Source organism: Impatiens glandulifera, chromosome 5 (genome assembly GCF_907164915.1).
Source record: "Impatiens glandulifera chromosome 5, dImpGla2.1, whole genome shotgun sequence".
Classification (NCBI taxonomy): domain Eukaryota; kingdom Viridiplantae; phylum Streptophyta; class Magnoliopsida; order Ericales; family Balsaminaceae; genus Impatiens; species Impatiens glandulifera.
In genome coordinates this window covers 34,179,843-34,195,737 of record NC_061866.1, presented here as the reverse complement: position 1 = coordinate 34,195,737, position 15,895 = coordinate 34,179,843, and the positions used below count along the sequence as shown (strand labels likewise).

The following is a 15,895-nucleotide window of genomic DNA, read 5'->3' as shown; positions in this document are numbered from 1 at the left end:
CAAATATCATGATATTACAATAATCCAAATCCAGATAAACTTCTACTTTTCATTTATTTATTTACTAAACCAGATACTTTTCTAAATAAAAATAAAAACCCTTTGATTAAAACCACATAAAAAAAGAAATTGTCTAAAAATGTTTATAAAGAGAATGTAATGGGTGGTTTAATTAATTTAGATTTAGATTTAAATTTAGAACTGATTTGATGTTCTTAGTCAAGGTCTCCTCCTCCTTCTCTTCTTCCCTCCCCTGTCACCCCATATAGCACTTCACTAGAAGGAAGGAAGAAGAGACTCAAGAACATCTTACTCATCATCTTCCATCCAAAAATGGAACATCAATTTCCCTCTCTCCCACCCGTCAACTACCCTCTTCACGATCCCTCCTCCTCCTCCTCCGATTTTCTAATGCAGTTTTCCGATTCCGATTTTCAGTTCACTGACTATGTTTTCCCCGATTATACCTGGACCAATGTCTCATCCTCCATTATTAAAACCGATAACTCCACCACTACATCGCCACCGCCGGATATTAATATTATCTCTTCCCCTATTCCAGGGTCAATTTCCAGCAGAAACCCTAGAGATGCAGCAGCAGCAGCAGCGGGCAAGAATAATCGTGCGGCGAATTCTAGAATTGCGTTTAAAACAAAGTCGGAGATGGAGATTATTGATGATGGATTTAGGTGGAGGAAGTATGGTAAGAAGATTGTCAAAAGCAGCCCCAATCCAAGGTAATTCTTTTTTTATTTTTTTTCTTAATAATAATGTTCAAAGGGTTAGGCCTTGTTTGAATTGGGATTTTTGAAAAAAATTTAGAGAGGAAAAATGGTAATGATTGATGATGATTTTGAGAAGGTGATGATTATTTTTGATAAAAAAAACTTAAAGGGTATTGATATATATGAATAAAATAAAAAATAATAATTTAAAATAGAGAGTAATTTAGTATTTTGATTAATGAAATGAGTAATGTGATTGTTGAGAATTGATTGATTGAAAAATTAATTTTGAATAATTTTTTTAAAAAACTCGAAGAGGCCTTATTTATTATATTTAATGAGGAATTATTAAATTTGTAGTTGGGCAGTCTTTTATTAGATTGATAATCATTTACCAAATGGAATTCATAGGGTTTGTTTTGAGTTTTTTTTTTATAATTTTTTTTTTTTATAAAATGATTGGAAAAGAGAAGAAATGATGATTTAAAGGATATTATATATATAAATAAAAAAATTAATAATTTTAATTAAAAGTATTTTAATATTTTGATTAATAAATTGAGTGATTTAATGGATCGAGAAAAGTGATACAATGTTTGATTTATTTAGTTACTTAAATAACCCAAAACCGAAATAGACTATAGTTTTTTTGGAAACAGTTAAGTATCATTTTATTAAAAATACACAGTAATTTAAGCATTATTATTAAATTTAGACAAACTTTAACTTTGACAAAGAAACAAATAATAAATTAAAATTACAAACATTAGAGAGAATTATAACCCACCAGAGCAATTTGAATTGGATGAAAATAGATTACAGTTCAATTATAATATAAATTTATTTTAGAAACATATAAATTAAAGTTTTTATCACAAATTGTTATATATAATTACAATTTCATTTTAAAACAGTAAAATTATATAAATGATTTTTTTTGTTCAACATAAAATTTTTATTTTATTTATTTATTTATTATTATTATTATTATTATATTTTTAATTTTTTAGATTATGATTCAAATATTCTCTAGAAATAGATTTTATTTGGGTATAAAAATCATAACCTAAATTAATTTTAATATGATTATGACTTTTGTAAATTAATCCTACATATTTATCTAAATTATGGTTTTGATCCTCAAGAAAGATAAAAATCCCATAGTATCTTTGTTTTATAAACAAGAGTAGTTATATTTTATTGAAAAATCATAATATGTCAAACTATGATTTAAGAATGAGTTATATTCAAATTTAAATCTACAATAATACATTAGCATTAAATATCAAGAAATTTTAAGCTCGATTCATATTAAAACAAATCTATCGATTTAAAAATGTTATGAGTATGGTCATTCATTCTAATAATCAAGATATTAAACATCGCAACAAAAACTTATAAATTAAATCAAATAAAAAATTTCACATTATAAACATATATTTCCTTTCTATTATATATATATATATATTTGTTTTTGTTATATTTGTATTAGTTCAATATTGCATATAATTTGAACTAGGTAAGACTTTCAATTTACAAATCAAATTAATAAAAAAAATTCAATAAAATAAAGAAATTAATAATTACATTTTTTTTATTATATATTGTTTAAAAGGGTCGTTTGTATTTATTGTAACTCTAAATTGTATTTATTGTAACTCATGTAAATAAAAAAAACAGGAATTACTATAAATGCACAAATGGAGGGTGCAATGTGAAGAAGAGGGTGGAACGAGACGGAGATGATCCAAACTATGTCATAACAACATACGATGGAGTTCACAATCACCATACACCTTCTACTGTCTCCTCTTCTCTCCGTCTTGTCGAAACATGCACCATTTCTGATTAAACCACTTAGAAAGTCGACATATCATGAGTAAGACAAATACTCGCTTGTAATACACATAGAATATTATTTGGTTTGGTTTGGAATTGACCTCTAGCTACTAGCTTAATATGTATTTGAAAATTTTATATTAATCAAAATTTATTTCTTTTGTGTTTTAAGGGACATATATTTGAAATGATATGGAGTCTCATATCATTTTTTCTTGGATTCTAGCCGTTTTGATGGCTTTTTTAATATCACTCTATTGGAGTGATATACTTATCTAATGAAAGTTTTTTATTTCTTGAACAAAAGTAATAAGTGGAGTACGTAGTGTTTTTCCTAGGTTTGATTATTTTTTTTATCAATTTGGTTTGTGTAACTATACAATTGGGAGAACTCACTACACAATATAAATCAATAAAATTAATGTTGTTCAAATATTCCAAAATATTCAATGTAGTGCTAAAAAAATGATTTCATTTTTTATTTATTTATTTTTAGAATAAATATAATTTTATCTAAACTATGGGCCTAATTCAAAACACTTTGAACATACAAATATTATTAATTTTTTTAACATATGCATAATTAAATATATATTCAGAACAAGATATTTAAAATAAAAGTAGTTTTTAAATAAAAAAAATTCAAACTCATATATAGTTCGGATACTTTTTCAAATTGAGCATGCATTTATGTGAACATATTTTTCGGTTTATTTTTCTAGTAGTATACAAAAAGACATATTTTTCATTTGTATAGTATTTCGGCTAAATCTTTCGACGAATATAAATTCGTCAGAAATATTTGTGACGTTTTTTCATGTATGTTATATTGTGACGACATTTTTAATGTAATATCTTTCGTCGTAGAATATGTTTCATCTCGAAATTTGTGACGAATATTTCGACGATGCTTATAACGTATAATTACATTGGAAATTTTCCATTGTTTTTACTACGAAATTTACGACGATATTTTTGACAAATTATTTTCATTGGAAATCTTCGGAAAGATTGCCTTGAAGACTCTGGGCTTATCCTATTAATAATGATCGATGAAGCCTGAGAGGAGAGGAAATGAATGATTTATTAATCAACTAGATCCGTAGATGAGACATGGTTTTGTGTTTTGTCGTTGGGGATTCATAAAGGGGGATATTGGTGATGGAGGAAGAATAAGTTGTAGGTATTAAGACTTGGATTCTTACGATGAGCAACAATGAGGTTTGCGATTTGGAATTGGAATTGAATTGGAAGACGAGTCCTCCGCGAAACTGCAACCTGTCTGGATTGATTAAGCCGCCGAGAAAGCCCTTATTGAATTAAGCAACAATGGCAGAACTAATCAAAGTTTCTCCCATCTATATCTCTATTAACATCTAAACAACTTTATGACCACCATCCGAGTTGATGAAGCCATTAGTTAATATTAATGCTACAAAGATGACATGATAAATATTCATTTTACTTCTATATAAGGACGAATCACATAAAATCATGGCTTACTTCCTTCACATCCTCACTAGTTCTTTTCACACCCCTTCATTGATATTACAAAATCAGTTCATGCTCATAATTAATGTTCAATATAAACATAAAAGTTATTTAAATGATGGAGATCAATACTCAACTACTTCGTGACCAAATACCTTGAAAAATACTTAGGGTTTATCATTGTCATCTCCATTGTCTTCACTCCAATCTTCGTTATCAATATACTGAAATTCTTTATTTACATTAATATCAAATTCATCAATTGCTTCATCATCATTATGAGTACCATCACAGTCACACAGTTTTGTAATTTCATAAATTGGGATCTCAAGTATTGATCGCGTCATTTCATCTTGTTGATATAATTTATTGCTCCAATGTTTCTCAACTTTGGTTCCAACCTTTGTTTTGCAAACAGTCAACCATTATATGTTGTCTTTCTTATTACTCGAATAAGGATAATAATACACTTGAACGACTTGTTGTGCTAATATAAATGTTTCATATTTATTGTACGGTTCATTAGAATTTATGTCAACTAACTTATATTTCTTATGAACATTGACCCCTCTAATGAGATGAAACCATGAACATTTAAATAGCACTACCCGGAGATATGGACCTGAATACTCCAATTCAATAATTTTATCTAAAAATTCATAATAATCATGATCAGAATGGACACATACTCTATTCATTGTGCATTTGTTTGATTCATATTTTCGAGTGTGCCAAATAAATCCATTAATGAAATATATATGGCAACTCATTGATGGGCATTTGGGCATCCATGCAAGGTTATAAAGTAACCCCTTTTCGGCCACAAGAATAGGATCACCTAAAATTTGAAATTAGATATAGAATTATTTTTAATATATACAAATTCATTAACAATGAAGACATAATTTTAAATTTTTACATTGGTAGAAAACCATTTTACAAAATTATCACAAATATCGAGAGAATTACAATATACCATATAAATCATAAGTTTATAATATGTTTATATCATGTATATTTATAGAAGTAGTAATAATAATTAAAATATAACGAATTTACTTATAGTACAGATCTACTTCAGTACAATTTAATAGAACATATAGATGTGCAACTCAAAGTTCTTCATCATTCAAATACCAAGGCGTCCTAGGTAATTGAATATAGAATGTGGAGGAATAGATATATTAATTGGACATTATGTATTTCTTTGTGTTTTTTTCCTTTTTGATTGCACATGTGGTTCAAAAAATGTGACACAAATGTTGATATTCCTTCAACAAGATAAGAATTGCATATAAAGGCTCCCACTTTTGCTTTATTTTTCACTTTTTCTTTAAATGATTTAAAAACCTAAAACAAATTCCATATTATTAACAAATCATAAACAATATATAACTTAGATATAATATATAGTGTACCTTTCAAATAGACACATCTATCTATAATGGACGGGACCTCCAACTTTGGCTTTAAAAGGAAGATGCACCAAAATATGCTCCATAGAGAAAAAAAAGACGGAGGAAATATTCTTTCTAGATTACAAAGAATTACTGGAATATCAGCTTCTAATCTTTCAATGTTTGAGATACTCAACGTTGTAGAACAAAGTTCATGAAAAAAATTACTCAAATCTATTAATGCACCCCACACATAATTCGGTAGTAATTTCTTGAAAGCAATTGGAATCAATCGTTCCATGAAGATATGGCAATCATGGATCTTTAACCACTTCAACTTGCATACACTTAAATCAATACATCTTGCAATGTTTGACACATAACTATCCAGAAATTTCAGACTTTTAAGCCATTTAAGCACTATTCGATTTTCTTCTTTAGTTAATGTGTAAACAGATTTAGGCTTTGGGCCATTGCTATCAGGTAACGTGGGACGATTGCAAAGAAGAAACAAATCTTTTTTCTCGCGTTGACATTAAATTTTGACTTTCACATTCATTACTATGTGGATGACATTGTCAAAAATATTTTTCTCAATATGCATGACATCGGGGTTGTGACGGATGAGAGAATGATACCAATAAGGACGCTCCCAAAAAATACTCTTTTTTGTCTAGTTATGCAAAACTCGAAAACCTATAGGCATTTTAGATGAATTTTCCATAGCCATAGGTAAATCACAAATCATCGATAATATTTCATTACCGCTCAATCTTTGTGGGGAGGTGATAACTCAATTTTGTCTTTGATTAAAACTTTTATATCTCGTCTGAACTGATGTTGTTCTGATAAAAATTGTATATGAGAATCAAAGTAGCAACGTTTCATACCAAACTTAAGTCTGAAGGATTTTAATTTTTTCATACAAATTGGACATCCATCAATTCCGGCAGTACTCCAACTAGATGAAAATCATTTATTGTAGATAAAAGAGTCGCTTTAATATTGAATGTTTGTCCACTTGATATGTCAAATATTGAAACACTTTCAACCCACAATTATTTCATCTCTTCTATTAACGGTTGCATGTAAATATCAATATTTTCCTTTGGATTTTCTGGACCGGGCGCAATTAAAGAAAGAAATAAGTATGGTGTCTTAATACACATACCTGATGGAGGATTGTATGGAGTCACAATTATCGGCCAACAAGAATATTTTTTCCAGACATACCAAAAGGTGCAAATCCATTGGCGCACAATCTTAAACAAATATTACGATGCTCTACACTGCAAATTCTAGATATGTGCGATCAAATGATTTCTACGCTTCTCCATTTGAAGGATGACACATCACATCATTTTCAATATCATGTCGTGCATTCCACATCATATGTTCTGTTGTTACATGTGATGCATATAATCTTTGCAATCTTGACGTCAAAAGAAAATATATTAATTGTTTACAAAAAAATTCCTTTTAGATTTTCCATCAATTTGCTCGTATCTTGGTTGTAAGCAAAACTTACAATTTTCATATCGATTATCATATTTCCAGAAAAGTATACACCCTTTATTGCACGCATCGATCTTTACAACCAGTAAACCTAAATCTTTAAATAATTTCTTTGAATTATAATAATTTGTAGGTAAGTTGTTGTCATGTGGCATTAGGTCACGAATTAAATCAATAATGTCATCCATCGTGCTTTTAGATAAATTATGATCAGATTTGAGGCTGATAAGTCTTGCAGTTGCTGATAATTGTGTTTAACTTGGCTGACATTGCCAAATAGGTTGACCTGCAACATTTAACATTTCTCAAAACTTGTCTCCTTCAACAAGATCATCTAAGGAACGTGTGAGGAAGAACTTTCATCTTCATTTTATATTGGCATATCACAACTAACAATAGCATTGAAGATAATTTACGATAAAAATTAGCGTCAACACTAAAATTTGATTCAACATTAACTTGTCTACCCAAAAATTGCACAAAACAAGTTGGTGGTTCCCCATGACATACCCATGTATAATAGTTCTCAACGAAACCATTTTGATAAAGATGACTTTTACAAGTTTTTGAATCCTGAAATTTACGATTTCCACATTTTCTACATGGACACAAAATATGTCCTTCATTTATAAATTTAGTATTCTGCGTAGAAAAATGTATAAACTCTTTAGTCCCTTTAATTAACTCGTCAGTTAATCCTCGAAAATCTAACAAATGTTTATTGTACATCTACAGTCGATCTTATCTCATATTTATAATATGCACCCTGATAATATATAAATTAATTCATATCTAAATAGATCGAGAAATAGTCAATATGAGTTAAAGATTGTATTTTTAATTCTACATACTTCATTCTCATTAATCATAGTTTTTTTTTGAGAAATAGCTTATGTAATTAATTAAAAAGACCTGAAAAGGGTAAAAGGAGTACAAGAGTTGTTATTGAGCTTACAACAGTTTGCTCAAAGTCAACACACGAAGGTCATAAGAAATCCATAGTTGGCCTAAGAAATGCACACGGACATGAAATCATAGTACAAAAGTGAATAAGGAATGAAACTAACAATCAATCAACTAAAACAAGACGATATGGGTTGATTTCATCGGACTCGTCTCTCTTGTCTTTGCCCTTGTTCTTTCTTTCCTACTTTCTTGTCACCCTTATGTCTTTTGGGGATATATTTCCGGATAGAGTTCCGACTTCTTCGTCTTCGCTAGCTTCTCTTGTCATTTTTTTTCTTTTGGGCTTGAGTTTGTTATATTTATCAACTATCATATCTAACAATATAGTAAGTTCCTTTAACATAAATATTTAGTGTGTACCTGAAAAATTCAATATTAGGACTTTGATAGTACCATTTCTGACTACTTGAAAATATTCATCATCGTTGTAACAAAAGACAACAAAAATAGCGTCTCATATTTTTAAACCAAACTAAGATTATATTATTAAAGAGTCTATATATTAGTAAAGTCCAACTATTAGTGACTTTTCAAAAGAAAAAAAGTTAGTACCTTCTTAGTTTTGAGTTTCGTGGGCTCCCTAAGAATATACCGGATGCAAAATGGATCTTCTTGCACCTCAGTTAAGATTTGACTGAAAACATACTCTTTAATCGCTCACTACTTATCACATGAGCCGGATACAAACATAAATTTTGAGATAATTCATTTTCATTAAAGAATATTCTGATATAATTAACAAAATTGGTGATATTGAATCCAAACAATTTAATAAATTTGATTTAAACTCACATAGATTACCTCAAACAGAGAGATTTTTCCTATGATCAATACAAGTTTTACAAAATATTCTGATATATTTTTTAGAAATTAAAGTAATAATAATAAATGTGTATTTTTTTTTGTAATTCAAGAGACTCTTGGATTATCCAAGTCTTTTGAAATTGTCTCTAGTTAATGAGACTCTTCAAGTCTCTTATTTTAATGTCTTAAGTTTTGTTTAATTATATAAGTTGTAATCATGTTCTTATTTCAGCAAGTTCAATATAAAAGAATTTCATTCAAGTTTATTTCTCTCCAAAGTCTCTATTCACCTTTCTAATAAGTTTCTTCACGATCATCGAAATCCTGATTGTGACTTCGTTACATGGTATTAGAGCTTTCGTTAAATTGGTGAAGAGGATATCGTTGTTATTCGATATGGAAAGTGGTGGTTGTGTAGTTGGACTCGATTTAGAGTTGTTAAACTAGTCAAACTAATAGATATGGAAGACTTGTATGGAATCGTACATGGTCGGGGAAGACTTATTAGACATTATCGTAGACGATGATGATGTAGCTCCTGAGGATGTCGCTGAAAATATAAAAGCATTGAAGAAGTGAAGAAACTCAACGCAAAGGCAGAATTTGTGTTGAAGAGGTCAATCTCCCACAATCTGTTCGAGCACATCATCGACTATGGATCTGCTCGTGAAATTTGGGAAACGCTCGATCGTCTTTTCAACAAGAAGACCGAGGCTCGTCTCTAGACACTTGAAAATGAGTTGGCACCCCCAAAGAAAATCAGAACTGTCTCGGAGTTCTTTCTTAAAGTAAAGAACATATACTCAGAAATTTCTTTATTGAACCCAGATGAGAAAATCTCAGAGGCTCAAATGAAGCGACATTATTGTTCGAGGACTTCGACCCAGTTATACACCATTCATCACCTCGATTCATGGTTGGGCTCAACAACCTTCACTCTAAGAGTTTGAAAATCTCTTATTATCTCAAGAGTCGTTGGCTGCACAAATGGCTAGAACAAGTATAAAGGAGGAGTCAAACATTGCGTTATTTGTGAAGAAATCAAGCTGGAAAAAGGGAAAGTCAAAAAATAAAGAAATAGGTCAGGATTCTTCAAATATTCCTAAAAATCCCCTTAAGTGTTTTAGGTGCGGTAAGACTGGACACTTTAAGGAAAATTGTTGAGTAAATTTGGGTAGAAATTTTACTAGTTCAAATCTCGGAGAAAAGTTTAATCAACGTGTTAAGGAGGAATAGGACAAGGCTTTTCATGTCGATGTGATGATTTTAAAGGAAAATTAAACAAAGTTGTCTCATGGTAAACATGAGATCGATCAAAGGTCAATTGTGGATTCAGGGTGCGGACATCACATTACTAGAGATGATTCTGTGTTCTCGTCGAGTTGAATTCATAATGGGGGCGGTGGCATTGTCACAACAGATAACTCAGTTCACAAAGTTAAAAAGGAAGGATCGATTGTCATTGATAACGACAAAGGAGAATCTACTACTCTGAAGAATGTCTACCATGTTCTAGGAATCTAGAAGAATCTCTTCTTGGTTGCAAATTTTGTGTTGTTCGGTCCACATGATGTGAAGTTTTTAAGGAAAGTCAAAGAAATCAAGGCGGATGTGGTTTACACTAGAACTCGGGTAAGTGATATCTTTTTCCTTTTAGCATAAAATTCGTACATCAAAAATGTGAACGATAAAAGCACCTTCTTTTTATGGCATGCAAGGCTTGGGCATGTCAATACGACTAAGCTTCTTGTTATGTCTTGAAAGAAATTTATTGAAGGTCTACCTGAAGATCTGAGGATCGAGGAGTGCAGTGTGTGTGAAGGATGTCAATATGGGAAGGATTATCGATTTCCATTCGAAAACTCTGTATTGAGAAGTAAATATCATTTGGATCGAGTTCATAGTGACTTAATCGGACCGACTTAGGCTACCTCATACTAAAGAAGTAAATATATGTTGTTATTTATGGATAATTTGTCCTGGTTCACTTGGGTGTACTTCGTGAAAGAGAAGTCTGAAGTCTTCTCTAAATTTCTCGAGTTCAAGAAGATGGTAGAAGGAGAACAAGATAGGAAAATTCGAGTATTGCGGACAGACAATGGTGAGAATTTTGCTCAAAAGAGTTTGAATTGTTTTATAGGAAAAATGACATAAAAAGAGAACTCTTTTATACTGAGACCCCACAATAGAATGGGATTACCGAAAGGAAGATTCAACACCTTACAAAGACTTGTAAGTCGTGGCTACATATGAAGAATATGCCAAAGTAATTATGGGCATAAGGCATGAGTTGTGCTCCCCATGTCATCAATCGAGTTCCGCTTAGCCCAAATAAGTTCAAATTTTTATTCGAGATATTTTTTGGTTTTAAACCAAGTGTTAAGTATTTTCGAGTTTTTGGATCTATTTGTTATATCCATATTCCAGATTTGAGAAGGAGCAAATTGGACACAAAGGCAATCAAATGTGTATTCGTCGGTTATGACTAGAGAAGGAAAAAGTTGCAGTGTATGGATCCATCAACCCGCGAATGCATTGTGTCAAGATATGTTGTTTTCGATGAAATATCTTTATACTAAATGAAGGATGTTGAAAAAACTGTTCAGACTAATCTTCCCATACCCACATCTACGGGAAGCTCTTATAGTAGTGATAATAGTGATATGGGAGCCCCGACTTAGCTCAAGATACTTCAGTCGATGAAAAAGCAAAAAGTAAAAGGTTACCAAGAAGTTCACATTAGGAAGAATCTAGTCAACAACAGAATGGGGAATCTCGACCAAAGAGGAACATTGTAAGGCCTTATCGATTTAGGGATGATAATTTTGTAACAGTCATCTCTTGTTTCTTGGCAAACGTAATAGACAATGAGGAACCTGTGTCTTATAATGAATCAAATAATGTCAAGGAATGAGTGGCAACAATGGATGAGTAAATGCACGCTCACAAGAAGAATGAGACATGGGACGTCGTTCCAAAGCCTCTTGATACTCAAGTAGTCACATGTAAGTGGGTGTATCGAATCAAGCGAAAGGCTAATGGAAGCATAGATTGATACAAAGCTAGATTGGTCGCTCGAGGATTCTCGCAGAAGTATGGAGAAGATTACAATGAGATATTTAGCCCAATTGCGAAGATGATGTCAATTCGCACTATGTTGGCCTTAACAACAAGTTCTCGATGGAAGTTGTGACAATTGGACGTCAAAAATGAATTTTTCTACGAAGAACTTGATCGCCCAATATATATGGAACAACTACCTGGATTCGAGAAAAAGGATGATCACTAGTTGGTTCGTAGTCTTAAAAATGCACTATATGGATTAAAGCAAACCCCGCGTGCTTGGTATGGAAAGATTGTAGAATATCTTCAATTTTGTGGGTATAAAGCTTCAGAATTCGACTCAAGTCTATTTATAAAGAAGCATCAAGGACAGATGGTAGTGGTGCTTCTATATATGGATGACATAATCTTGACGGGCAGTAACTATGATGAGGTTGCTCGGGTACAAATGAGCTCTCGTTTTGCTTTGAGATGAAGAAGCTTGGTGAACTTGGAACTTTCCTTGGTCTACAAATCAAAAATTTCGAGAAAGGTCTATTTGTATCGCAGATCAACTACGCAAAGAAGTTGGTAGATAAGTTTGGTATGAAATATGGAAAAAAGAGTTATACTCCTCTCAACGTAAATCCTAGACTTAGTCGAGACGAAGGAACACGTCTACCAGATCCTCGTCCGTATCGTGCTCTTGTGGGAAGTCTGATTTATTTGACTATAACAAGGTCTGACATTGCTTATGTAGTTGGAGTGGTGAGTCGATGCTTGCAGGAGCCAAGGAAACCACACCTCGAGGAAGCAAAGAAAATTCTGAAGTATATTAACACCTCACTAGATATTGGTCTACTTTACGAAAAAGATGCAAAATTGGTCTTGCAAGGATTTGCGGATGCTGGCTTTGCTGAAGACCGAGACAATCGAATGTCCACATCTGATTTTGTTTTTCTTTGTGGAAACACTAGCATATCTTAGAGTGGCAAGAAACAAGGATTAATATCCTTATCTACGAAAGAAGCGGAATACAAAACATCAGTTCACGCAACACAGGAGTGCATATGGCTTCGTAGACTCTTACAGGATTTTCATGTCAAGTTTGATCAGTCAGTTCATATCCATGGAGATAATTTGAGTGCTATTAAATTGACTTCAAATCCTGTGTTTCATATGAGGACAAAACACATTGAGTTGGAGCATCACTTTATTCGTGAAAAAGTACTAGGGGGATCATTAAGGAGTGAAGACAATGTTGTTGATATCTTCACAAAACTATTTTCTAAAACTCATTTCGAAGATCTACGATTGGGACTAGTTCATCAAACAACACTTAAGGGGTGTTAAAAATTAAATTAATAATAATAATAAATGTGTCTTTTTTGTTAATCAAGACTCTTGGATTATTTATTTGTATATTATATAATATAAGACTGTTTGTTTTATTTTATTTAATATAATATTTTCTAAATTTTTTATTAAATAATTTTTTTTAATGTATCATCGAATAATTTAAAATATTAAAATTTTGTTCAATTTGATCCAAATTATTTTTAAAACATATGTAAAAACTAAAAATATATTAATAGGTTAAAATTATTTAAATATGTAAAAAAAAAATCAGGTCCAAGTACCCATCGATTCTGAACCGATATTTCGGGTAATTTGAGTACCCGTTTTTTTTAGGGCAAATTCAGGTCGGTGCGAATCCGGGTTGGATCCCAAAAGAAACAGAAATTTACCATGCCTAGATTTGAACCTTTAATTCTGTGAGATAATAAATAACCTAATCTACCTACTTTGAAGAGATAAACACACCACCAAGGGCAGAAAACATACGAAATAACTGAAAACATAAAACGAAATCTTGTTTTTAAACTACTATTCTGTTATGTTATGATCTTGTACAACTTGATGACCTAGATATTTTTGGTAAATAAGAAAGAAGGATTCTATAGGTCAAATAATGACTAATTTGAAAACACTTTATAATTTTTATTTATATACCTAGATCTTGATTCAGATGAAAAATATTTGAAGTAAATTTCTATTTTTACATCTTGATCAGATTTAAAAACTCATAAATGGGACTTGAAATTTTTTCCTAAGATAATTTACATGTGACAACTGACTATATATATCGCAGTGCATAAAATCGATGAAACCAAAACAGTTACATTCTACTACTTATCATATCATTATTTAGTTATAGAAGATTATTATTGTTGCTATGGAACTTGAATATAGATTAACCATTTCTAGATCAAGAGTGGAAAAGCATTTTATCAAATTACCAAACCCCTGCTTATACTCAAACAAATGAAAATATTAAGTTTCTTCTTTATGTTTATAAGGTTGTTTCATACCATGTTCATTACCAACCATTCTCAATTAAGCAACATATTCTCTATTCTATTTTATGACTTCAACTTATCAGACAAAACAATGATAAAATTGTGATTTGATTTTTTTTTTATAAGGAAGCAAGTGACTTGTGAATTGATGAACCTGCTCTCGTTCAATGAATCCTGTCATTGTTGTAATCTTAGTAGTTTCTTGTAAACTAATTTCTCCAATGATAGTGCAAGTTCCATTGCTGAATTGAAACAGTTGGATGAATTAACTTATTATTATAATCAAATAGAATCTAGTTTGACAAAATAAAAGTGAAAGTTATCCCTAATAAAACATCACCCTTTTCATCCTGATCAATTTAGAAAGGGGTAAATTTGAGCTACCCCAGTAAGTTTGTTTCACAGAAGCCAAATTGTGAAACGAGACTGTAGAGTAGGGGTGATATGAGCTGAAACTTTTACAAGACTGTAGAGTATAATGATATGAGCTAAAACGATACAATACAATATATTAGGTTAACGAAGTTTGTGACGAAAAATTTCGTCAAAAAATCTATTGAAAAATCTGTAATTACGAAACTTTCGACGGAAACTTTCGTCACAAATTTCGTAAGAAAATCCGTCAAAAATCTATCATTAATAAACATTTTGACGAAATCAAAATTCGTCGAAAAATATATTAAAAATACCGTTGGAATATTCTTGCGAAATTTGGTAATTTTGGAATTGACGTTGAAATTAGAATTGAATTTAAGATTGGAAGAACCTTTAATATTAATAATTGAAATTGAAATTAAAATTCCAATAAAATTAGATACATTATAATTTTATAGTTCTCAATTTCATTTTTTCTTTTAGGTTGTAATTCCAAAATTTATTTATTTTTATATTTTCGAACAAAATAACTTATTATTTTATTATTTAAAACACGATTAAAGTTTTAATCGATAATTTTGTTTTTGAAATTTAGGATGTTTTAATTTTGAAAATTGAAACTTAAAAAAAATCTCTTGACTCTTAAGCTATTCTAATTGACTGTGTCAAACCAATATTTTAATAAAATAAATAATATATATTAAAAAAATTATTGTATTTTTTTTAACAAATAATATATAATGCACCCTTATAGGCTTATACACCATCTTTATACAATACATATCTAATTTAGTAAAAAAAATATATATAAATTGAAAAAAAATACATTAGCGAGAAAAATATTTTCTCTTTCTACTGTATATATCATTTTTCAATTTAATATACTACTTTAAATCTAGGTTACATGTCAAAGAGCTCACAAAAACACCATCTAAATCCATTTTTTTATAAGAGCAAAAACACTTAAATTCATATTATATTTGTTACTACTTTTCAAGAATTATTTTGATTCTAAATTGTTTAGTAATAACTTTAAAGAGATATCATTTATTTATTGCAGGGAATAAATTTGTCTGTCTTCGAAGTTAATTTTTATTTTATTTTAATAATTTAATTTAACATGATTTGATTTTAATTTTATTATATACATTTTATGTATATTTTATTACTAGATTATCTTTACAAACAAATTATTTCTATTCGGTTTGGTCATTTCATAAACCAATTATTCTATTAAATAGGTTGTTTGATTTTCGATTACCGACATTACAAGCTGACGTGGAAAATCGTACCTTTATTTCATGACACGTAAGCATATGAAAGCTAGTTCACACAAATGCAGAAAAAAACAAAAAAAAAACATTTGTGGACGAAGAGTGAA

At 30.3% G+C, this 15,895-nt stretch overlaps 2 protein-coding genes across 2 annotated transcripts; both read left to right on the top strand.

Annotated features, from left to right (window-relative positions):
• Positions 1–252: 252 nt before the first annotated feature.
• Positions 253–2,746, top strand: LOC124940349 (probable WRKY transcription factor 50). Its single transcript, XM_047480862.1, has 2 exons — positions 253–737; positions 2,406–2,746. Exons 1-2 carry the CDS (start codon positions 334–336, stop codon positions 2,575–2,577), a joined length of 576 nt encoding a protein of 191 aa, XP_047336818.1. The 5' UTR covers positions 253–333; the 3' UTR covers positions 2,578–2,746.
• Positions 2,747–12,271: 9,525 nt separating this feature from the next.
• On the top strand, positions 12,272–12,766 carry LOC124939250 (uncharacterized mitochondrial protein AtMg00810-like). The gene has a single exon (XM_047479740.1). It carries the CDS (start codon positions 12,272–12,274, stop codon positions 12,764–12,766), a length of 495 nt encoding a protein of 164 aa, XP_047335696.1.
• The last annotated feature ends 3,129 nt before the right edge of the window (positions 12,767–15,895 follow it).